Below are 24,394 nucleotides of genomic sequence, written 5' to 3' on the forward strand. Positions count from 1 at the left end.
GTAATTTGTCCTGACTTGACATTTCATTTGTTTCTAACTATACTGGACTTCAGGTTAACGTGTTCTGTAACAGCTATCCGCAAGCTTCACTTTCCTAATTAAAACAAAAAACGTTTTTCATTCATTAGACAATGTTCTTATCTGTCTCCACCTCCAAGACTGTAATAAAGCATGTGAAGCTGCTTTAGATTCGGTTAAAACTATAATATTCCCTCTTGTAAAGCCCGAGAGAACACAGACACATAGCGCAGAGGCACATAGCGCAGAAGAGCTACACGAAATCTAAAACTAAAATGGTTTTAACGGATTTGTAATCGTGCTCCGTTGGATTTTTTCCACTTGTCATTTCACTGTTTTGCGACAGGAACGTAATCTCATACAGAATCTCAAAATCTAGTGGAGATCTCTTCTCAAATTTGTATCACAATGTGTGTACTTTTACCGCTTCGAAGATGGAAGTGTTCTCATTCTATTTACCCATTCCTCCGCTTACTTAAGGACATAGCATGGGCAGCCACGTCCTTTTGGAGTGCAAGCGTTTACCCGACTAAACCAGAAGAAAAAATACCCTCGACTTTCTCCGCTCCCTATCCAGGATACACAGCATGCCGCCATCTGCCGGTAATGTGCGGGTATGATTATTGGTCACATTCGCCTTGGAACACTGGCTGCTCCGCTTAATCCAGAGCAACACTGAAGCGGTTACATGCAAAACAGCATAACACACTTTATTCACAGACTCTGATGTCATTCATTCAACGAGATTGGCTGGACTCGTTTACAACTCACATTTATTATAAACTCATGCTGAATTTTTAATCTGAGTCTAACTGTCGTTACAATGTAACTATTCACTAGAATACAGAAAACTCATAAAATTCCAAGCTGGAGTCTTTGAGAGACTTCCAAATCAGTTTGAACCTTGTTTAAGAGTGCAGTGTTAGTTCTCAGCAATTATAGTTTATAAAAAATATTAATTTAAAAATTTCTACCACCTTAGCTATTTCCTGTTTTTTTAATGTAACCATTCCAGCTTTCACAAGGGATATAATTATTAAAGCCAGCAAGTCCTGGCACAGCTTTCTCCCTGCCTCAAGACACATTTAATCAACAGCACATTGTTATTCTTGGAAGAGAAACCTCAGCAGAGTCCATTAAAAATAAACTCCTCTTTTAAACTTACCCCAACAATTGTTTTAGAACTTGAGATTTGCTTTGGCTGTTTATGTTATTTAACAAAAATATTTCATAAACATTTCCAGGCAAGAGCCCAGTTTGCAGAATGAAATGCCTTCTAGGCCACTGAAATCTAGTTATTTGCTTCTCCAGAAAAACACATAATGCGATTGTACACATCTTGCCTTGTCCCCGATCAGCAAGCACACTGTATCTGGCCTTTGAACCTGGCCAATATCTTTTTAATATTACATAAAGGAAACTCATAGTAATAAAAAAAATCAGTTCATATATGAAATCAGTCTTTTAACCACTGGATAGCAAACCCAACCAGGTGAGATTAAAAGAGGGATATTCCCCTCACAAGAAGATCAGGTCTCTTCTGATCATCTACGTAGCAACAAGCTTTCTGTATTCTTCCTTGTATGAAACCATCCTTTTAAGAGCAATTAATGAAAATGGAAAGCCATGTAAAAATACAACCCCCTTTATTTCTGCATCCGATTTTGTTAAATGTGAACTCGGGGTGGACAAATCGAAACTAAAGTCTCAACCACAGAACCACACATGGATTTTAATTACTCAATCTCAGTTCAACATTGTGCATTGTTTCAACTTTTTGTTTTGTTTCTGTTACTGTGATTTAGGACTCTAGGAGGCTAACATGTTAGAACCAAGAGTTTTAATTATTTTATGATACCTCAAAATGACAGACTAGCTGTTTTTTCAATAACTATACACCCAGCGTCACCAAATCTAGTATATACAATAGATGTATAATCAATATCTTGTTCTACTGTAGTAAAGACTATATTACAATTAAGGTAATATAAACTATAAGAAGGGGTAAATGGAAATTGTGCTGTCATCCCTAAATGAGATGTTCACAATTTAAAATAGTTCATTAGCACCAATAAGAGTTTGTACACATACACATTGCTTAGTAGAGCCACTACAATTTTGTAAGGAAAATGAAAACTTAAATTGCCTAAAACAAGAATAAATAATTACTCTAATGTGAACAAAACCAAGATGAAAACAGAGGCGAGTTTTGTGTTTCATAGAGAACAAGCATGTTTTTAATCCTTTTCTTCAGTCACAGTAGGTCCGGCCTGTGAAGTGGTCATCAAGATAAACGATGATTAGTCTTGCTGAAAGCAGGCAGTCACTTTGCATGAACAGGCTCATTTGTAATGAAGGCATACTTTAAAGTATTCATCCTAGAGGACCACAGGAAAAACCATGAGATCGCACAGCCAGGAAAAACAATTCTATGGGAAGTAGCAGCTGTATAATGTAAAAAACAATTAAGCAGATTAATTACACCCAGGAAAAACTGAAATGAAAGGAAAATGAATTGCACACATTGCTTGTTAAAGAAATGTAAAACAAAATCACAGCTTCTTCTCTTATGAGAGTTCCCTCCCCATCCCCATATCGTTTCCTCACATTTGTCCATTAAAAAGAGAAGATATTACCTAATTTAACTTATACTGTAACAATACAGAATAAGTCACAATAATATCTTCCGCAGTTAAGGTACAGGCTAAAGATATTAGTCTCAATGCAACAGTAAATTGCTAAAGAGACATCTTTATGTAGAAGTTCACAGCTGTAAGAACTATGATTTTTTAGGATGTGCAAATTTTAAATGCAATCTGAGAAGGTATACCAAAACTATACAAGCTACACAGATTTAAAACAAAAAAACTTTGTACAGAAACACATAAAAAGTAAATGACCACAACAGACATTCAATGTGACACAGACCAACTGTTTAAAAGATCTCCAGGGATCCTTCAAGGAACAGATGGATCAATGAGCTACTAACACCTAAATGATCGGTTTGATATGCTCTTATGTTTAAACTCTACGGAAATTCACATTTTGAAAGTTACAAAAAAAGTTTCTGTTGCAAGGGCCTCATCTCCTGTATGGTGGACTGATCAGAAAACCCGCGAGACCGCCACGCCAAACGGGTCACAAGGCATGAGACACGGCCACAGTGGCTCTAGGAGGCCATGCCGTCCAGAGCTGGGATCCGAGATTTCGGCTTCATCTTCTCCTTGAGAGAGCTCAGTCTGGGGCGCGGGGCGGGGACCGGCCGGGCAGGTAACTCGGGGGGGCGGTTCTCCGCGCCCGTCTCCTCCTGGTGCCTGGGGGGCTTCTTGCGAGACGGCACCGAGGGCCTCTGCAGCTGCTGGATCACCGCGGAGAGCTTGCTGTCGAGGGAGGGCCTCCCCGCCCGCACCGCCGGCCTCCTCCAGGAGCCGGCCTCCTCCCGCGGAAGGGCGTGGCTCGCCGCGGGCCCAAGAGCCGCAGCCTTGGCGGGAGGCGGGGGCGGGGCACGCCGTTTCTTCGCGGCCGCGGCAACTGGGCTTGGGGTCTCCGAGCCCCGGGCGGGGGACAGCACGCACTTCTGCACCACCATGGGGTGGGAGCCCTCGAAGAGTGAAGCCCAGCGAGGGGCGACGGGGTCTTCCTCTTGCCCAATGAGAAAGCGCCCTCCCGTCTCCTCGATTTTATGGTGGATTAGATCCGTCAAGCTTTCGAGCTTCGTCGGGGAATCAATACCTGTGTAAAGAAAGGAACAATAAGAGGACTGTGATCGCAGCAGGCCAGCAGTAGTTACCCCGGTAATTTCACAACAGGTCGTTTAGGCCTCTGTTGCGTAAATAGTTTTGCATGTGGAGAATTAATTAATTGGTTAATTGGTGAAGAGGATGAGTATTGCATTCTCACATGGGTTTAATCTAGAATAGTTTAGAACATAAAGGGATTCACAGTGGTAGTTGCTGCTGGGTTGTCAGCGTTTCTTTCACATGTGTATCTCGAGGAACTTTACTAAAATTCAATCTTTGTTTCCCACTGGTGTTTGTTCATGTGCTCAGGCTTCACAAGTCACCTGTGGAGGGGTAGGCCTGTCAGTGTTTTTGTTTAATATTCCATTTGGCAGCAGGGCCCACTTTATCACCATCACAACCCACCTCACACGTCACAACAGTGCAAGCTTATGCACAGCCCTCCACACAGCAACACTGTTTATTTCATTTGTGAACACATCGTTATACATTTTTAATATTCTTCCAAACCCGCCCACACATGCTGCCTTCCAGCTTGCTACCAAAGGAACCCTAGGATGGTTCTAAAGCTCCTCTAGAAGTACCATGTAATAAATATTTGACCACCTGAGCAGCAGAACTCAGAACTGTCACCACCTTTCCCCACAGGCGTCACGGATTCAAGCGGCAGTGACCTCCATATACAGGACATGTCAGGACAGGGCAGGACCCAGGGATACCAGGACAAGGAAAGCAGAGGATCCCAACATCTTATTAAACACAGCGGGACAATTGCAATGAACTTTCAGATTCATCACACAGCTGCGTACTAGGTTGCAGACTTGTTAATACAGTACTGGCGATCAACTCCAGCTCTGAGCTCAAATGCAATGAAAAAAAAAGTGTGGAATGAAGTTGGAGACTACTCGAATGTGCTTAAAGCTCAGCAATGTTGTTGTTCTAATGAGCACAAACTGCAGGGGGCTCAGAATCAGAACATTTCAATTAACCTGGCCACATTAATATGTAATTATTACTTTGTCTCGTGTTTGTATAGAACTGAATGTCCCTGACAATTTAATATTAGTTTTTGATTGAAGAACTGCATTTATATTAAAATAGTCCAGATGCACTAATGCGATACTCAATAGCAACTTGTCACAAAACAGCAGCTGCCAAGCTCATTGCAATTGGTCTAAAGGTAGCCCTCTAGTTTAGCACTGAACTGTGTGCGACCCATGGAATGAACTCCAGTTAGTACACTGCTTTCAGTTCATTGGGACTGAGCCAGTGAGACTAACCAATCCGACCCATTTCTGATACTATAAAGTGGCCAATACTGGAGTTATCATTTAGCGTGACAGCAAGGAATATCCTTGCATAGAATCATAAAAGTGATTAAGACCTAAAAAAAAAAGGAGTAAGACCTAATCCCTTTTGAACATTTCCAAAACAAAAAAGATGCCAATAGAGCTCTACTGACAGTGTCTACAGTCAATATTCATATGATCTTACTGTTCATTACTGCACTATTTATATAGCACAGCAATGCAACCTATATGCCACATTTAGCAAATAACTGTCTGGGAAGTTTCCATTACAGTGCTTTCTTTTTCTATTTCATTATTCAAACATGTAGCTTCTTGATGTAAACGACATGCTTTGAGGTCTGTACTGCAACAAATGGTGAATGGATCGATGCGCCCTTAGCATCACTGCAAACTCAGCATCAAAAGTGTTTCTCAGGTACAGATTAGCAGTTTTTATGGACTAAAAATAAACACTCACTTAGATCATGGTAGACCGAGGTGGCCTGTTTTGTAAGGAACAAAGGGGGCCTTCTGGGAGACACGACCTCAATCTTCATGAGATCGCTGCAGCAGTGTTTCCATTGGCCTGAAAAGAAATTTGCAGTATATAATGACATATTATTCTCTGTTAGTTTAGCAAGGCATTGTTTGTCCTTATTACCACCGCTGGGATTCAATGGAAAATAGGTGTGTTAAGCTTCTTTGACGGAGATCACACTGGGATAACTGGAAGCAGCAGAACAAAACATGCTTTTCAGAGACCAGGTGTGCATTTTAGTCCACTGTGAAAACTTCAAGGCACATAGCAATCTGAACTATTGACTATTTTACAAAAAGCCTGCTCAAAAACCTGGAAAATGTTAAAAAAGTAGACAAGAAAACTTTAAGTTGACAACTTTTTGTAACCGATATCATAATCCTGGCCAACATTTTAGGACTATCTAAAAAAATATGAACCGCACATAAAGAGAAATGCCTTTAAATTCTACTGGTTTTCCTCACCATGTGCTTGAATGTTATTTTAAGGAAGCTGGGGTTGTAGAGAATTCACGACTTCTACGCCACGATTCCAAATGCCAGTTAAAATTCCACACTGGCAGCTGTACGGATCCAGTACTCTGATCTTTCTTTAACACTGATGAACTTCCTTTTGAAACCAATGCTCTTGCACACTGTACTTACTCAGATCATAAAAATGCTGCCAAAAACCCTCCATCCATTTTTGGAGCTCCTCTTTGCACTCGGCCACAAAGACATTAGTCACAGCTTCTCCGGCTCTAGGGTTGATAATTGTGAAACTATGGGATCTTTTCTTGGAGTCCTTATCTATTGCTCGTATCCTTGTTTCCTGTGTAACAGAGATCAAAGCATTATGTCACTTACCCCTGCTTTGAAGTCCAAAATTGTTCTTTTAACTCTTTATAATACAGGATTTTACACTGTTTTGTCTTGCCCAGATATGCTTATTAGACCAGTCCTCAAGCCTCATCAACCTGGCGGTGAATGTAGTGACGTTAGTCACTTAGCAAGTTAGTGAAGCAGAGCCATCTTTTCCACAGAATACCAAAACACTTTGAATGAAACGCATTTTATATTTATGAAGAACTAACACTTGACCATTTATGGCTCATCATTAAATCAAACCTAAAAAATAACAAAGGAATGACAAAAGATGCCTCAAGTCCTCTAACATTCAGTAGACAGACCTAGATTCAGAGGACGCGCTGACACACCATTCACTCATCAATTGCTCAGCTTTCTCCTCAGAGATATTCTTTGAATGTTTTATTTTTAAGAAGGAAAGCTCACAGCATATATGGAATATGTGGTAGGATGAACAATACACACTGCACCAGTTCAGTGTTACCTTGTTGATAGGAATGACAATGGCAGGATCCAATTTAGCTTCAATTTCCTCTGGGGTGTAGTAGCAGAGGAGCTGGCCTGCTCTAAGAACACAAAACAGTCTGCTGCACCTAGGGACGCCCACGATGTTTTGCTGAGGGAAAACAATTGATCAGTAAATGCTTTTACAAGGTACATGACACAGCGCAAAATACAAACTTATAACTCTATTTAAAGTGCCAATGGTGAATACATTCACAAACAGTTAATACTTCTCTGAACCTTGAAAAGAAGCATGCCTTGAAATTATGTATTGCGCAAGATAACACAACCCAACAAATTGCCAGCGCTGTAATCTCAGAGAGGTTTTGCCATCACTAAAACAACCCCTCCCAAAGGTTTCTAGCCCAAGACACCTCTTATTGCTGACAGTCAGCAGAGTGCATCACACCCACTGGGAGGGAATGTATTTAAGAGAATTATTCTACAAAGCTGCAGAGGTTGGTTAACAGCTGTTGGCTTATGCTCTAAAGCATGGCACCCTTTATTCTGTAAAACTTTCCTTATCTCCAGTTACCACTATCTGCCAGATGACTGAAAAAGAAATGTCAAGTATCTGAAAAGGTTATTAAAATGGTAATAAAGGGATGATGATGTACTGTACATGCCAGCACAAAAGACTAAAGGTTTTCAGTTGGTTGTCAACTTCGAAATGCTAAGAAATGACAGACCCACAAAAATTAGGACAGTCAAACAAAATAAAAGGCAGGAATTAAAAAAAGAGGATTCAAATCAAGGTCTTTTGTTCCATTTGTCATCATGTTTCCTGCTCCGTACACCAGTGCCTCTAAGGAGTAAAAACTAGCTGACAGCTGAATTAATCACTTGAGTGTGCTATTTATGGATTACCTGCTGATTCAAGAATCCACTCATCATATCCTGTGTCATGCACTCAGGTTGTGCCACCAACCGGCAGCACACGTTGCCATACAGAGGCAGCCAGAAGGAAGAGTCCTCTGAGGAAGAACAGACAGAAAGACATCCTCACTGGCTTAAAGGTTCGCAATTCTTAAAGCAAATGTGCACTGAGAGCAGGGAAAACTTACCCTATTAAAACACTGCTTTTAAACCATAAGAAAATGCTTTTTGTATTCAGTACTCACACCAAACATTTCTAAATTGACATTCTCCTATGAAGAAAAACATCTCTCTTCCTTCAGAAGGTCTAAGGCTTTGTTCTAGCTAGTGTTTTAATGCAACAACCATGGGTCTTTTATGTCAGAAAATACTGTACATCACACTAGGTACATGCTGTCCTTTTTGGGGTATATTTCTGAAATTCTATCTGTAACAAAAGCCTCTCTCTTTGATATTGGTAAATCCATTTAACATTATTTGAGGAGAATGCATTACCAAAGCCAGTAAATAATTTAACAGCAGATAATACACCCAAGATTGCAATGTAAGCAATGAAATACTATCGCGGATCTATAACTCACCACGCTCTTAATGTCATGAAGAAATATCTGCCCCTTTGATAAAGATTTGGCAGCACTTCAGCATGCTATTCCATCCTAATTGGGGTTTGTAAGCTTTCCATATCAGATAAACGTGAGCACCAAATTCAGCCGTGGAACCAGCTGTGGGTTCAACTATGCTTTCTGGATGTATGATTTAAAAGCTTAAAGGCCAATTAGGACTTTTCAATATTTTCTAGCCACATAATTAACTTTTTTTGGCAAATAATATCACCTTAGGAATGTTGTATAAAGCCAGAGAAGAGAGGGCTTATTTAGGCTCGGAATGACTTACCGTTTGGTGGTACGGTGAGCGTATGGGACTGGAAGCCCTCCTCAGCCTGTGCCAGGCCCAGTGTGGTATGAGCCAGCAGGCTATATTTTGCACCTCTAGGATGAAAAGAAGTATATTGTAACGCATACGGCCGCCATTGCAGGTTGTTCGAGCCGGCTTACCGAGGCGGTGACGTCACCCCCCTTCCCTGTGAATAGCTGGGACCGCAGCCAGCGGGCTGATGGGAGATTTCTCTTTAGCTCAATTGGCTGGGTCCCTGTTGAGTGACGCCGGAGGCCTGGGTTCGAGTCCCCAGCGGTGGGGGGCTGACCCGAGGCGGCACTGGCGAGGGCGCATACCCACGTGAACCCGAGAGCGTTACAATATGTTGCAACACCCCTAGTGTACAGGTACTAGTGGTACTGTACCAGCAGTACTACTCTACAGGTATTATTTTTTTACAAGACAAATCATCTAATCATCTGTATTCAGATGTCCCATATTTCTAATAAATAATGACATTGCAACTTGATCTTTTGGAAGAGCTTCCTCATCATTTAGCAGGCATTAATTAGCAGACTTAGAAATGAAGAGCAACATCCATGACTTTAATATCTAAAGAGTGAAATTCAGAGAGCATTCACTATTGTATTGAAAAGAGCGAAAGAAGTCTGCATAAAGTTTTCAGGCCAATGCTTCTGATATTTACTTAACTACAACTTTTAGTTAAAAAAAAATCCAAAGTTTCTCTCGCAATCCTATTTGTGTTTTAAGTTGCAAAAAAAAACAACGGGGAAACATACAGAGCTTGGAGACTGGACTGAAAGAAAGACTCAGGATCTCCTCCCTCCTGAAGAGGGCAGTGTTTCTTTCCTGTGCTCTTGCTAAGTGAATTCCCCAGCTTCTTGGCTAGTTTTTTAGGAGTGTTGACCAAGGACATCTCCTCCTCCATGGCACAGCTGTAGACCTCCAACTTCAACTCAAAGTCTGGAGATGCCTCTTTGCTGCAGGAGAATGAAGAATGAGCAGAAAAGTATATTACTCTTGAGTCTATGATACACAATGGGCTCATGGGGGTGTCACCACTAAAACGAGAAATGCCTTTTGGGTAACTCTGAATAATGGAAATCAGTCATATAACAAGATATGAAGGGATTCACTTCTAACGTCATTTAAAACAAAAATGATTAAACAGTCACAAACTGTACCAGAGATGGACGCCGGCAATGGCAAATCGCTCTAGATACTTACAAAATAGTTAAACCGTCGAAACAGATGTCCGTCACAGATCGATCCACAATGACCATGTCTGTGTCAAAAACCTCTGCTCCCATCTTCATCAGGCAGAACACAGCCACACGGCGTGAGCCTGTAGAAGAAAAAGAAGCACTGGGTTTGCACCTTGGCGCTGACGTTGCTCTAAAGGTGTAGAGCTGTTTAATTATGGGGGAGGGTGGCATGGTGGCGCTGTAGTAGGCACTGCTGTGTCGCAGTGCAGGGGCCCTGGGTTTAATTCCAGACCTTCAGTACTGTCTGCATGGAGGTTGTTTCAAATCCCAGCTGAGAAACTGCTGAGGTACTTCACCCAGAATTGCTCCAGCCAAACATACAGCTATTTAAATGGGTTTATAAGCATAAGTCACATTGGATAAAAGCCTCCCCCAAATAAATAAATGTAAAATATAAGTTGCAAGTTGAGTCATATGCTTACATGTTCCTGTCATTAAGGTGCCTTGGTTGTTTTTACCTTTTACAGGGTACAACACCGACTACACAGAAAGTCCATGTTTACTAGACACCAAAAGTGGCAGGAATTTATTCAAGTTTATCTCACTATTTTTGCAGCAATTACCCATCTGAATTTTTGTGCATGGACACAAAAAAAACTCACTTCCTCTGTTGTTGAAGTGGTCAGTATCCTTCCACATCAATGGTATCCGAACACCTGAAGAGGAAAACAGAATAAGTTTTTTCGCCATTCTTTGAAAATGTGAACTCAGCCAAGTATCCGTTTAAGAGTTTTTACAAGGTTTTTTAAAGACAGCAGATTTAAACTACTGGCCCTGCATTGTGTAACCACATCCAAACAAAACCTGTTTTATTGGACACAGAAACTGCATTAACAGGTTAATGAAATCTCACTCAGGTTAGGTTAGATAGACCAAATATCCAGGATATTATTCCATCATTTACTCCCTGCCATAACAAGGAAACTTGCTTCAGCTCGGAAGTTTATAATGTGTGGCTTTTACTTACCAGATATGGCCACTTTACCCTTACATGCTATGCGGTCCTTTGGAACACCATCAGATGATCTGTAGACCAAAAATATAAATTGTAACCTTTCAATTTTTTAACTTGGATCCAATAGCAGTTGATATTCATACCACAGCCATAAGCGGAATTAGGTAACTGACTTCTCAAACTAAAACCAAAAACTAAAAGCCGATATTGTGGAGCATCTTTACTAATAAGGACCACTCAAATAGGACATGCTGGCATTTCTAATGGTTATCACTGGAGGTCAGGTTCTAGGCAAAAGTAGACAAGATACAGGAGAAAGAAGTAGACAAGAAACTCGTACTGCACAGAAGAGGCCAGAGAGCCTCACCTCCTAGCTGCATTTATCAGGATGTGCACCTCCCCCTTCTTCTGAAGCTCTGCCATGTAGGCTTCTATACGAGCGTTGCAGGTGAGCAGATTCTTGGAAGCACTTAAAACCTGGTCTCTCTGTGTGCTGGCGACAAGCAGCTTGTAAGCCCCTTCGCGCATCCGGATCTCAAAATCGATTTTCTCTTGGAGGTCGCAGTCCTACGAGGAGAAACGGAAAACCGCGTGGTGAAACACCTTCTCGCGCCAGAGCGCGGCGGCACGCTGCTACACCGAATGCTGCAGGTATTCGGCCTAGAGGCCGCCCCTGACGTTAACCACTAAAAGACACTCACGAGGTGGGCTGGGAGAGTGGGATGAGCCCCTATGTGGAAATGAATAACGATACATGACTGGAGGCAATTTTGTTTTTAAAAAAAATCAAAATGAAGAGTGCAGACGAAACACACCTTCACCGACTTGCTTAAAATACAAATCTGGCGATTCCAAAGAGGAAAAAAAAAGAAAATATAATTCACTTCCATCAGCAATTTTGCTGGAAAAGGATTCATCCAAATGGTTGGCTCTGAAAAAGCAGATCTGCAATGAAGATGAATGTTAACAGACATCCCTAAAACTGTATATCTCTCACATTAAATACAAGACCTGGCTGGGGATAGGAACCTAATTAGGTGACAGAGTATGGCTTTTAAAGATGAAGCTAGGCATGTTCAGTGTTCCTTTAAGTTTACCTGCCTACTTTCAATCTCACGTTCTCTGCTCATTTCAGATTCCTCCGGCTGTCCCACCAATTAACTTCGTTCACAACCCCTTCTTTACTGACCTACAGTATCTACTTTGAATCCTGAAGTTCTTCATGAGAAGTAGCTTCGGAAAACTATGAGCAATTGAAAAGAGCTGAATTTAAAATCATGAGTCTTCTTTCAATTTATTTCATATAAAAAAACATACCATTTCCTTTCCATAACAGGATAAAGCCAATACGCACAAAATTGCCTTTGAATTCTCTCTGATGGTGAAACAGGTGCAACCGTGACAAACTAACACAATAAAACTGAATCCACACAGTGGAAAAACGTATTTGATGACGCTTAAACAGAAAATGAGTTTGTGTGAATTTTCTTTTTACTGACAATTCACAGAATAATTTAAACTGGTCTTTTAAATGTACAGATCAGAATGGATCATGTAACATTTTTTTCTAAGGAAAACGATTGTTTGCATGTGGGAGGCAGGGCAGCAAAAAAAAAAAGATTGTTCTTACATAACTAGTAGTTTACAGGTATAAATCTGACTAAGAACACAAATTGCAAAACAAAATGATCACAAATTTAATCTCAAGTGTGGACACTTGAGAAATCAATTTTGACTTCCATTTTGATTGCATTTGAATATTTTGTTGTCATTTAAGATTGCATTTAAGTGTGCAATCTTAATGCCAATCCAGTGTTTTTGGCCTGCAGTGTTTTCACGAATTGTTTCAAAACAACCTACTACGGGCATCTGCCTGTTTCAGAAAATAGTATTTTCAAACAGACAGGTATTGAAGTTTCTTCTCTGTCACATTAGTTGCTACCTTAATTTCTTAGAAATCTGTCGAATGTACAACAGGTTCATGTCGTGTATAATCTGAAGAGTGTCATTCAGGCTCGTACATCTTTTCGTGTATTTTGCCTGTAAAGAACATTATAGTTTAAAGCAGTGAAAGAAATAATCTGTAAAAATCGAAAAGGCAGAATAAACTATACACAAAATACACGTAATGAATTTATCCGTCTTTTTTTGTAATTCGCAGTTATCATTGGTTTTACTTTACAGGGTATGCAAACATATGCTGGCATTTATGAAAGCATAAATAACGTAACGTTTCAGAAATGTCAAAGCAACCTTAAAGCGATTGATTTGATGGACATTGTAGTGTGCATCCATCTCCTACCAAACCCGAATTAACGTGCAACATTCTGCTCTGACACAAAAAGCTTTTGTTCATTTAAAAATCGCACTTAATTTGCATATGAATGGATAGTCCTGGCAGTTCAGGGGTTTGTCATTTTTGACTCAACATCTTGAATCACCTGTAAATGACTAGCAAATAAGGAGATTCAAGGCTCAGGATCTCTCCAAGTGTATATATTCTTTAATTAACTGCAGCAATCAACCTTTAGTTGCAAAGCTCATCAAAATGTGTATATTATTTGCACTTCGCAGAGTGGGAACGTATCAGATTTAAGTAACTCCGTTGAAGTCCTTACCTCCTGCTGTAGAATGACTGTGCTCTCCTTGATTTTCTTTCTTTTGATCTCCATTCCGAGTGAAGAACAGGAGGACACTGTAACCCTCGTCCTTTCGTTTCTCTTAAAATTTTGAATATCCCGCCGCTGATCCATTTTTGCTATTCGCCAGCGGCGCCTTGACGAAAACAGCTTCAGGTCTGAGAGAAACACTATAACCACAGTCCTGGGTCAAAGTTCGGCACCGAACAAACAACAATAGGACTGAACCATCTATTCAAATTTAAAAATATATAATTTTACAACCGAAAAATCATATCTGTCTCATTCTCAAAAACTGCGATTAAAATGGGCAGGTACAAATGGGAAGGTTTGTGTGGAGGGTTTTTGGAAGTTCTGAAGGTTTGCAGTCATAATTGCGAGATTTGTATTCGCCTGCTCCCCCGTCTGCTGAGAAATGGTTTCGTTCCATTGTCCGTGCCTTCTGTCTGTGTTTTCAATCCGCAATGGAAGGAAGCGTGTAAGTGAAAGCATTAAGGTGTATATTTGTCCGTGACAACCTAATCTTCAGGCGCTGTAATGTGAATATATCAGAGCTCTACACGTTTTGATGGTTCGTCGGTTTTTCTTCGCACAAAGCGATCGAAATGCGCAATGGAGACCTTTGTTCATGTATTCGCAGTGTAACAATAGTTACATTGTGCGTGCATCGAAAAGTGATATTATCTGATATTATAGGAAGAATGGTAAATGCATTCTTTATTGGTGCAAAGATAGTGTTCAAATTCGTACGATACCCTGTACATAATTCCTATTTCAAGGTCCCTTCGAAAACCTTAATTATTAGTTTTAAAGAATATGATTAGTTACATATTCATTCGCTTGGAAAATTCGAATTGTTTCGCATTTTTATATACAACATATGACACAACTACATCCTCACCCGTGCAGAAATGGGGGGACTATTTGCACAACCCCTATTTCTTTTAACAAGGCGTGTTTTGCATAATTGAGTTTGTAGACCTGTGCTTTTAATACTTAGAAAACTCCTAGTTTGCCGATTGGTTGGTCTAAATTGTCAAGCTAGGTAAAGCAGGTGATTTACCTGACAAGAATTAAAAGCAATAAAACTTCATTTTTTGTAACATTGCGATCGTACAGGTAAAATGTCGTGGGCGCATACCACGGAATTCTGTTTTTTCATTCTTTTAAAATACAAAGTGTTATTTTAGTTGATTATCCTATTTACATTTTATGCAGAGATCAAAAGGCTACTCAACGTATCCACCTCTTTCACTGACCAGTTGTCATTCAATTAGCCCATCGCATTTTAAATGCAGGTAGGGATAGATATAGAGAGATAGCTTCATTTTGCTTCCAATATACAAGGTATCTTAACACTCATTTGCGAATCTTTGTATGTTTGCTTTTCTCTAGTGACTTGTTATGATGTGTAAATTAGACTGCGAATGGTCGCGCTAAACTCTAATTAGGATTGAACTGCCAGAGGTTTTTTTTTCAGTCTGCTTCTGTTAGTATTGACAGCGCTGAATCAGTAGACTGCGGATTATCTGCAGATAAATCTGAAGCGTGCTATAATGTGTGGTGCATGTTAATAATATAAAAATAATATTATTTTTCATTCCTACATCGGCTGTGTTCGTGAGTTCTAGAGTGTAGGGCTTTTCCCCAAATTGTTACTGGACTGTTTTAATTATTTTTTTAAGCGTCATGTAGGGAAAAACCATTCATGCTAGTGTCACTTTTTCATTAACGAGCAACTCGAATAGCTGTTTAGCGCTTATTACTACATGTCTGCTTGTGCGCAGGAACTGTAATCTTTTAAACCCCGATACACTCTAGACAAGATGCTTCTTCAGCAGACTTCAGGGGTTCAAAATCCAGCAGGTTATGTCTCTTGAAATCGCCATCAGCCGAATGCTGTGGAGGGGAGAGGAACGAGTGAAAATTAACCAAGCTGGATCAATTGAACTCTTCTGCCAGGCTAATAACAGCGGGAAACAAGGAAATCCTACTGGATTCTGGATCCCAAGGTCTCTTTCTCCTGCGATTCTGTGAAATGGACATTGGAGAATTCTGAAAATCTGATTCATGAGGCCTGGTATTCCGAAACAAAAAATATTTTTAGCCCTTTCTACTGCTTAGAAATACAGACAGGAAACCAGGGTATATTTTAGAGTCTGCTAAAGGATTATCTACATTATGTTTTTCATACTGACAAACATTTTAGTATAGCTTATAGTACAGGGTTTTATGAACCTTTTTATTAATGGTTCCATAGATTGCTCTATGATTATTGTCAGCTCTTGCCAAAGATGGGACATTTCTTCATTTTACTAGGTCTCTCCAGTCCAGGCTGCAGTGTGGAGTAGTGCCTTGGGCTCTGGAGCCGTGACAAGGGGGTTGATGGTTCAAATCCTGTGTGAGACACAGCTGTTATATCCTTGAGCAAGGTAGGTAACTCGGATTGCTCTGGGAAATAAAGTACCTTTCTTTTAAATGGTATTCTCTGGGCCACCATTCTAAATAAGAATGTGCTAGTTCCAGCATTGCCTAGTTAAGTAAGGCTTGGCCTGGTCAGTTTAGGATGGTAGATCTCTTGGGTTAGTGGTGTTGCTGGACCAGTAGGTGACACTCCTTTCTCTGGACTAGAATGTCCAAACCAGTGAACAATTGGATGCACTTCACTGTGATGAACAATAGTGCACAATGAACTGTATATGTAAAGCATCTTGGGGTGAACAGTGCTGTTTAATGCAGCCATATTACCCGGAAACTCACAACTGACAACCCAGTGAAGCTCAGCAGATGTGAGCCTGGTCAGTACCTGGATGAGACCTCTTGGGGAAAAACTAAGGTTGCTGCTGGAAGAGGCATTAGTGGGGCCAGCAGGGGGCGTTTCTCAAAAAGAGTACGGGTGAAACCCTGGCGTCCTGGCCAAATTTCCCATTGGCCTTTGCCAGTCATGGCCTCCTAATAAACCCCATCTATGAATTGGCTTCGTCACTTTGTTCTCCTCCCCATTAATAGCTGGTGTGTGGTGAGCGTACTGGTGCACTATGGCTGCCATCGCATCATCCAGGTGGGCATTGGTGGTGGTGGTGGTGGTGGAGGGGAGTCCCCATTACCTGTAAAGCACTTTGAGTGGAGTGTCAAGAAAAGTGCTATATAAGTGTAAGGAATTATTCATAAATGCGAGTGATTACTATTCTGAAAATGTCACTATGTTTTGTGTGCATGTCTGGGGGGGGGGGGGGGTTATGCAGTGATTTAAAATTGTTTTTCACTTCAGGTTTCAATGAAATGCAGCAAAAGCTCCACGAGCGAAACTCTCCCCTGTGCGAGGAGACGGCAGAGGCCTGCGTCGCTGGTCGGCGGCTACCCTTCCGCTGCCCGAGATGCGGGGAGCAGGAAAGGTTCCGAAGTCTGTCTTCCCTGAGGGCGCACCTGGAGTACAGCCACACCTACCAGGACGCGCACGGCGTCCGCCCAGCGGCGGCCTGCATGCCCAAAGTCTTCCTGCTCGAGAAGAAGTTGGGAATCGTCCGCTGCACGGCCCCGTCAGTGCGATCCGGGGGTCAGACGGAGGAAGTGGGGAAAAGGAACGTCGCCTTTCGGGACATGCCTGAGAAGCCGGAGCCACCCCCCGCCCCCTGCAGGTCAGGAGGGGATGGCAGCAGGGCCGCTGGGACGAGCCACGAGAGTCGAGGGCTGGGAGCGGCGGACGGCACCACAGAGAAGCGTCTGCGGAGGGTGACCAGCGAGCTGGCGCAGACCGACTCGGAGCTGGTGCGTGCCCGGGCCCGGTCCAGGCACCTGGCGCGGGAGAGGCAGCGGGTGTACGAGCGCGAGAGGGCGCTGAGCCGCCAGGTGGACACGGCCGTCGTCGTGATCGCCGCTCTGCGCCGGCAGCTGGCGGAGTCCGAGCAGGAGCTGGAGAGGAAGGAACAGTGAGTTCGCCATTGGAAGTTGTTTAGAAACAGTGCCGCACAAAGAGCTCATGTTAGCAATCCGTTGACTTTGTATTGCAGAGTGGCTGGGAATCCCTTTTTTAACACAGCACTTTGTGACTTGAGCAGCACGCTGTGTTTTTTTTAGAAAGATGAGGAAGAGTCCTTTGCATACAGTCTCATGAGGGGACTAGATTCTCCATGGACCTTCAGAATGTTGAATATTACTGGATTGATTGCGTCTGTGGCAACTTCACACGTCGCAAAAAGTATCATTTTCCCACAGAAAATCTGGGAGTGAAAAATGACAGCTTTAGAACAAATGCCATGTCTTAATGGGTAGGCTTACTCTTTTATGTCTGCCTCATATAATACTGGCAGACGAACCTAAGATTCCTTAAAAATGACAAATGGAAGCCAAACCAGAGAGCTCTTCTAAGAAATGAGTCAAGAGGTACTAAGCTTTTCATTTTCTGCATCTTCATATGGTTATTTTTTTTTTTCCAGGGAAGTGATCAGTATACATAATTTTCTGGAAGCGGCTGTTCAGCATGAAGTCTGTGGGAAAGTCCGGCTTCAGCACTTCATAGAGAATCTCTTACATCGGATAGCTCTGGCGGAAAAGCTATTGGAATATTATCGAAGTGCTTCCAGTCAGCCCAAATGCAGAACGTGTACTGTAAGTTATCAGATGAATACGGCCTGCCAAGTTCTTTGTTGCACTGAGATGAGCAAAACTCTTTCTAATCTATACATGCACTGCAGTTAGTATTTATTGGTAAATGACTTCTAATAACAGTGTTTAAGATTCTTATTCATCTGGAAGATTTCTCCTTTTCACTTCTCTTTGTACATGATGTATCTATTACACAACAAAGTTCGTATTGCTTATAATGGGGTTTTTCCACACCTGTCACATAATTGTTTTATTTAATGGGATGTCATGGAGCTTGTTTTTTGTATTGTCTTTGGTTGCACTGTATTGTATATGGTATTTGTTATTTGAAAAAATGCTCTGAGAAGATTCTGATGCTCCCGATTTTCTAACAGGGCTTCAAATGTGGTTTGTACTGCAGTGGTCTAATGGCTTTTCCATTTTTAAACGGTTTCTGGTTGAATTCAAAGGAGAAGAGGGAGGCTGTATGTTGAAAATTAGGATTACCTGTTTTGAAATCTTCTTTTTCAGAATAGAAGCAGAGGAGAAGAAAGTTACAAGTAGACAATTAAAGGAAACTGTCTGACAGGTGTACCTGATATTTAGATTACGTGAATGTTTCCCATTGTTTTTATTTTGGTGTTTTTTAGACAACCAAGACGTCTGAAAATGGACCCCACAGAACAACCAAAGCCAGGTGTGGTGAGAGAACATTTCAAACACTATTGCACTATTAAAATGTAGGGCATCATTTCTTACCTTAATGCTTGTGTGAATGTATTGTCTGTGTGTATTATAAGTGGTTTTCTGTGCGTCCTGAAAGATGATGTTCCTTAAATGTGGTGTTATTCTACTATGTGACATGCGTTTTCCCTTGACTATGGAGTCCTGCTGCCTTCCCTTGCATTAAAGCCTTGAAGAATCCCTTAAAGCATCGCTTCCGGGACCATTTGCTTCTTGTTGCCTCGAGAGCTCCAGCTTTTCTCTGCAGTGTCGAAATGTTCATGCTTGGGCTCCGGGTCTGTGATTGCAGGTCACCTAGTGGTCAACCAACAGCAGCTGTTCCAGAAAGGAGAGGGCCTTCGCTCCAGAAGGGCAGGTCCTTCCCAAAATCCTCAAAGGAGAAGCGTGGCTCCGGGCAGAGCTGCTCACATTCAGGTCTCTATAAACCTGATTATGCAGGCGAAATGTGGAATCGGCAGAGAAGGTTATTGGAGGCTGAACCTTAAGCATCCTCATGCAGGTCACATTAAATGTAAATAGCACTCTTGCCCTGAATGTCTTGAGTCTTTATAGCAGTTGATTTGTAATGCAAACCATTCCACTGTCATGGAGAATAAACTATAGATTTTTTGCCACTTGAGGAAAGTTAAGTTAGCATTCAGAGCCTGACATTCTGAGTTGTGCACTCCACTGCTGGCTGTTTTTCAACTGCCCACTCTCTTCTCTGCCAAGCGTGGTGCCTTTGTGTTTTTCTTCTCTCTTTCACGTGCGCAGGCACTGTGCATTAACGAGGGGAAAACATGTATTTATTTTAAATTGGGCACAAACGCGCTTCCAAGTGTGCCTGTGAGGTCGCAGAGGGAAGAACTACTTGACTGACCCTCATTCTCAGGCTCTGGTGAAAGCTTTGTATTACAAATCAACACTTTTCAAATGAGGTAGCTTGAGTTTTCAATACCTCAAACATTTGTGGAGCAGAGGATGCAAGTTATAGTATTGGGTTTTGTGCCTGCAGTTTGTCTGTGATGCTTAAGACGTTGGCTGTGTTTTTAAACCTTCTTAAACTCATGTTTTAATTATAAAATTATCCACAAACGGTGGGATGAGAATCGCTGTCAGTTACAGGAGTAGTTGCCTAGTGCCATAGTTTGCCTTGTATAACAGGGTAGTTTACAGAGTGCATACATAATGCATTAAGTTTTAACGACTTATTTTTGCAGTTGTGATTGTACAGTATGTGACAAATTTAGTTGAAGTCCAGTTAAATATTACAAATTGTAAATCATTTGGTGGGAATACCAAAGCTAGAGACAATAGCAGTTCCTTATTTCCTTGTTGTGCAGCATCTGTCTTTTGTTTTATAGCTAAATCGATCTAATAGTAGAGCCAAATACGGGCATTTCACTCACCGTATTTTTGTTGGAAAGCTACTGCCTGCAACCTGTGTTGTGTTGAATGAAGGATTTGAGATTTTGAGCAATAATCCATGAAAGTTGATTTTTATTTTTCCTAATGTAGATGCATTTCTAACCCCATCTTGAAATCTCAGTCATGGTTCAGTCCTCACTCCTGCTGCACCAGTGCACTGTCAGGAAATCTACACACTGAACAATACTGTTTAGCACTTAGCAGTAGTGTGTGCTGTGAAAAGTGTGTTTCGAATCAATGAACATAATAGTGCAACCATGTAAAAAAATATATTAATGAGTGGTGTAATGCAGTAATAATATTATGTCTATTCTTATCAGAAAACTACAGATTAGTTGTAAATGTTGTGGTGTCATAAACCTGTCTGTGATGCACAGGACAGAAGTTGCATTTTATTTCATTTTAAAGTAAGAAATAAAATAGTGGATACGTGAGATTCTGGTCCATTAAATCCTGTTGACCTTTTATAAATGTCTTTTAAAGAAGTGTTTCTGGTGCAAGGGGCATGAGATGCTGGTATATTATTGGTGTATGAGCTCTGCCTTGAGATCATTTAGTCTGTTAGGTTATGCTTAACTTACGCACAATCCGTTCACGTATTTCTCATGTCTAAAGCCATTTTTGCACTAAAATAAAGCTGTGGGTTTGAAATGAAACAGCAACACTTGCTAATCACACAGCTGGAGGAATCTTCGTGACTTATGTGTGTCTTAAATTTGTAGGCATTTGCATTATTGGGCTACAAAATGTGTTTGTTTAAATATTTGGTATTTAAAATGTAGTTTCAACTAGGTCTTGCCAGACTACTCAGATGTGTGTGCCTTCCTTTGCTAGAGTTTGTAAAGCACTGTGCTAATTGAAATACTGTGAATGTCCTCACTTAGGAAATAACCTGTGCTGCTCTGTTACACTTATTCTAAAAATAAAATCCAAGACCATATGAAACCGAGTGACTTTCATGTATCTTGTCTATTTTTTCAAAGAGATCTATTACATGGCTCCTATGCCATTATGCCACTATTGTTTTAAGATGTACTAACATGGATACAGTTAGTGTACAGTATTCTGAAGTGATATTTAACTTATTTTTTGTGCATTGCAGTTTAAGTGAGGGGAATGAAAAGTGCACACTCCCTTTATATTTACATTGAGCACCTAAAAACAAAAGACCAGGTTGTAGTTTGTGGAAAAACAGGCAAAAGACCATTTGGGCATTGTTGGCACAGGACAGAATAGATTGTCAGTATCCACTTACTTGTCTTATAAGCTTTTCATGACATCTGCAACTTGCTATTCAGCAAATATCACATTCTGAAATCTGTCCATCAATAATGGATGTGACAAGGATATCTCTATTTGACCCTCACTTCAGTAAGAACTGTATTTTCAGAGTAGTCATGCTCATTGAAGTTGTAAACTGGTAGATTGACAGAATGCACAAAAGGCCACAAATGAGAGATGAGGATTTTTCATGTGGTTATTTTGACAGCTAGTAACTTATCCAAATCCCCCCAGCTGTTGCTTGAAAGACTCTAGGATGTTGGTTTCAGCAGTAGGGTTGGTAGTTCATTGCAGAATCCCACCACACTTTGTGAGGATAAATGCAATTTTTTCTCTGTTGTGCATGTGGAAGCTAAAGAAAAAAACATCTATCCTCTTTGTTTCTCTCTTGATCCTTATTATTTATATGTAGGGGAGTGGGAATGTTGTAATGTTGTAATCAGCATCTATACCTGTCCACATCCTGCATTTACTGTGTGAATGTCAGATTCTTAAGGCACCGACGGATTTAGACTACATCTAAACAATTCATTTTCTGATGAAATAGACAGCTGCCAAAAGACCAATTCTTCAGCTGGTTGGTCTTTGGCACTTTGAAATGTGTAGGATCATTGGCAGGAAAGTGTAGGTAAAACATTTGGTAATATTAATAGCTGGGCCATAATCTTAATTTCTGGGACTGATGAAATTGGTGGAGTACCTCAAGAATCTGTATTACTACCTTAGGAACATATTATTTATGTCACTTATCTACATTCTGGAATAATTAGTAAACTAGTTGGGTTTAGCCTGCCTGCCTGTCAGCAGCAACAAAAATTCAGAAAGACTACAAACACCTGGCAAGTAACATTGAATGTAGAAAATTGCATGAAAAATATTTAGTGTTCTTGTTGACTTATTACTTATTTCTTCCAGACAATGTGTGGAAGCATGAAAAATGGCACATAATGGTAGGATACTGTTTATAATTTGAAAAGTAGAGTTAACAGTGAGGGATCCTAATTCAATTGTCTAGTAAGACCACATGTAAAATGTTATGTATGACTTTGGTCACGGTGTTATAGAAAAGCTATTGCTGGAACCAGTCCAGGGAAAAGGAATAAGATACCAGGGATTAAGAGAATGTCCTATATTCACAAACTAAGAGAATCACATTCTGTTATTCAATAGGCACTGACAAAAGTCAACCCAGTAGATTTCTGCATCATCAGGAAATGGGAATTAAAGAGTACACTAGTGGAAACTACATGCATTTAAAACTGAGAAAAGAGGGTCTTCCTTATGCAAACCATTATGGGAGTATGGGCCAAGCTAATTGGATGTGTTTTTGCCAGTTCCTTCAAAATCCAGCTGTATAAGATCCTTGGATCAATTAGCTACTAACTACCAAATGTTCTGGGATGGGCTGAGCGGTCTCCTCTCATTCGTAAGATATTTTAAGATAAAATACGAGGTTATACTCACCAACTGTGACTGGGATTTCCTGAGCATTGCCGGGTCAAAATCACTGGGATAATGGGTGGATTTAATCAGACAGGGTCTCTCTTGGTTTCCACCAAAATAGCAATGAAGACTCGAAGTACCTGAGGGACCTGCCTCTCCCCTCTAGCCAGTGATGCGTTGCTGCACAGCCTGCGGGTGTGAAGGATCCTGTCCATACTTCCTCGTTCAACCCTCCCTGGGTATATAATAATGAAAACTATTATCAATTTCTTTGAAAAACAATTCAGTATATGTACCAGAAATGTACATGTTTATTTTGAGAAACACGCCTCACACGTAGACCTAAAACCGAATGTACCCCTCTAATAGGTTTTACAGCAATTGCAAGTGTGCTTCACAGAACATGAAATGAGCTGCAGTTATAGCTGAAATAATCTGACATGATGGTTTCTTCCTCCTTGCATCTACTTGAGCGGAATCCTTCCATTCCACTCTCGGATTTTGCGTCACTAAACGCTTGCTCTTCTTTGCTTTTGCGTCAGCCTTTGTTGATTATTCTCGTACATCCTGTCTGAAGTGGCTGGAGTACACTATTTTTGTGTTTCATGCACATGCAGTGGGGTTTAGAAACATTATCAGCTTTCCTGAATGAAGCATCCAGTACACTTAATTAAAAACTCCTATAATATGAGTGAAATGCCCCTTCAAATTCCTCAGACAGCTGTTTTAAAAGTCTGACTGTACAGCCTTTACAATATCTTCTCCATGCTCCTTTAGGAGACTATTACCAGAGTAAATGCTTTGCTTTGTCTTTAATACAAGTTAAGTATAATAAAATCTGTTTGAGCTCATTGGTCTCACTAAAACGTGGAATGATAGAACAAAATTATTAGGTAAGGAATCAGGTAAAAAACCTTTTGCATGTTAACGTTTGACCTTATGTTTAATACAATAATGTGCAAGTAAAGCGTTCTAACATTCTGACAGTAATAATACAACATTTGTAATAAGGTGATTATTTCAGATCTGCATGTCTGTGTCTGTGTGTGCCTTTCAATGGACTGGCTTCCAGTCCAGGGTGTATCCCACCTTGCAGCTGTTGCTTGCCAGGTTAGTTTCTGGTTCCCCCGCAACACAGTACAGGATCAAGGATGGATGAATTGCTCCAGATCAGATACTCTCAATATGATTCACTTGATAAAGCTACCCAAGGCTTATGGTTAAAGCTGATGCTCTGGCGTCTTTCAAGAAACAGCTGGATGAGTTCCGGGGATCAATTAGCTGACTGACTCCAACCCATCTAAGTAAGACAAGAACGTGGTTAGTTTTTTGACATCCATAAAACATCCTGTCCACAGTTTCCTAGCCT

The 24,394-nt window shown here is 40.9% G+C and overlaps 2 protein-coding genes across 5 annotated transcripts; one reads left to right on the forward strand and one right to left on the reverse strand.

The window, feature by feature from the left end:
- Window positions 1-2,225: 2,225 nt before the first annotated feature.
- rtkn2 (rhotekin 2) lies at window positions 2,226-13,830 on the reverse strand. Its single transcript, XM_088634929.1, has 12 exons — window positions 13,546-13,830; window positions 11,295-11,494; window positions 10,940-10,998; window positions 10,575-10,628; window positions 9,935-10,052; window positions 9,487-9,687; window positions 8,705-8,799; window positions 7,802-7,908; window positions 6,915-7,046; window positions 6,230-6,395; window positions 5,526-5,633; window positions 2,226-3,750 (listed from the first exon to the last, which is right to left on the reverse strand). The coding sequence occupies exons 1-12, from the start codon at window positions 13,678-13,680 to the stop codon at window positions 3,188-3,190; spliced, it is 1,938 nt and encodes a 645-aa protein (XP_088491055.1). The 5' UTR covers window positions 13,681-13,830; the 3' UTR covers window positions 2,226-3,187.
- Window positions 13,831-13,962: 132 nt separating this feature from the next.
- znf365 (zinc finger protein 365) lies at window positions 13,963-21,251 on the forward strand. 4 transcript variants are annotated; one of them, XM_088634931.1, is made up of 6 exons: window positions 13,963-14,044; window positions 15,886-15,998; window positions 16,838-17,495; window positions 18,003-18,174; window positions 18,801-18,847; window positions 19,184-21,251. In XM_088634931.1, exons 3-6 carry the CDS (start codon window positions 16,849-16,851, stop codon window positions 19,377-19,379), a joined length of 1,062 nt encoding a protein of 353 aa, XP_088491057.1. In that variant the 5' UTR covers window positions 13,963-14,044; window positions 15,886-15,998; window positions 16,838-16,848; the 3' UTR covers window positions 19,380-21,251. The 4 variants fall into 4 exon arrangements, with proteins under 4 accessions (XP_088491057.1, XP_088491060.1, XP_088491059.1 ...); XM_088634934.1 differs by having other exon boundaries at window positions 18,801-18,890; window positions 19,184-19,295; XM_088634933.1 differs by having other exon boundaries at window positions 14,044-14,062.
- The last annotated feature ends 3,143 nt before the right edge of the window (window positions 21,252-24,394 follow it).

This window comes from Lepisosteus platostomus, chromosome 6 (assembly GCF_059453375.1).
Source record: "Lepisosteus platostomus isolate fLepPlt1 chromosome 6, fLepPlt1.hap1, whole genome shotgun sequence".
Taxonomy (NCBI): Eukaryota; Metazoa; Chordata; class Actinopteri; order Semionotiformes; family Lepisosteidae; genus Lepisosteus; species Lepisosteus platostomus.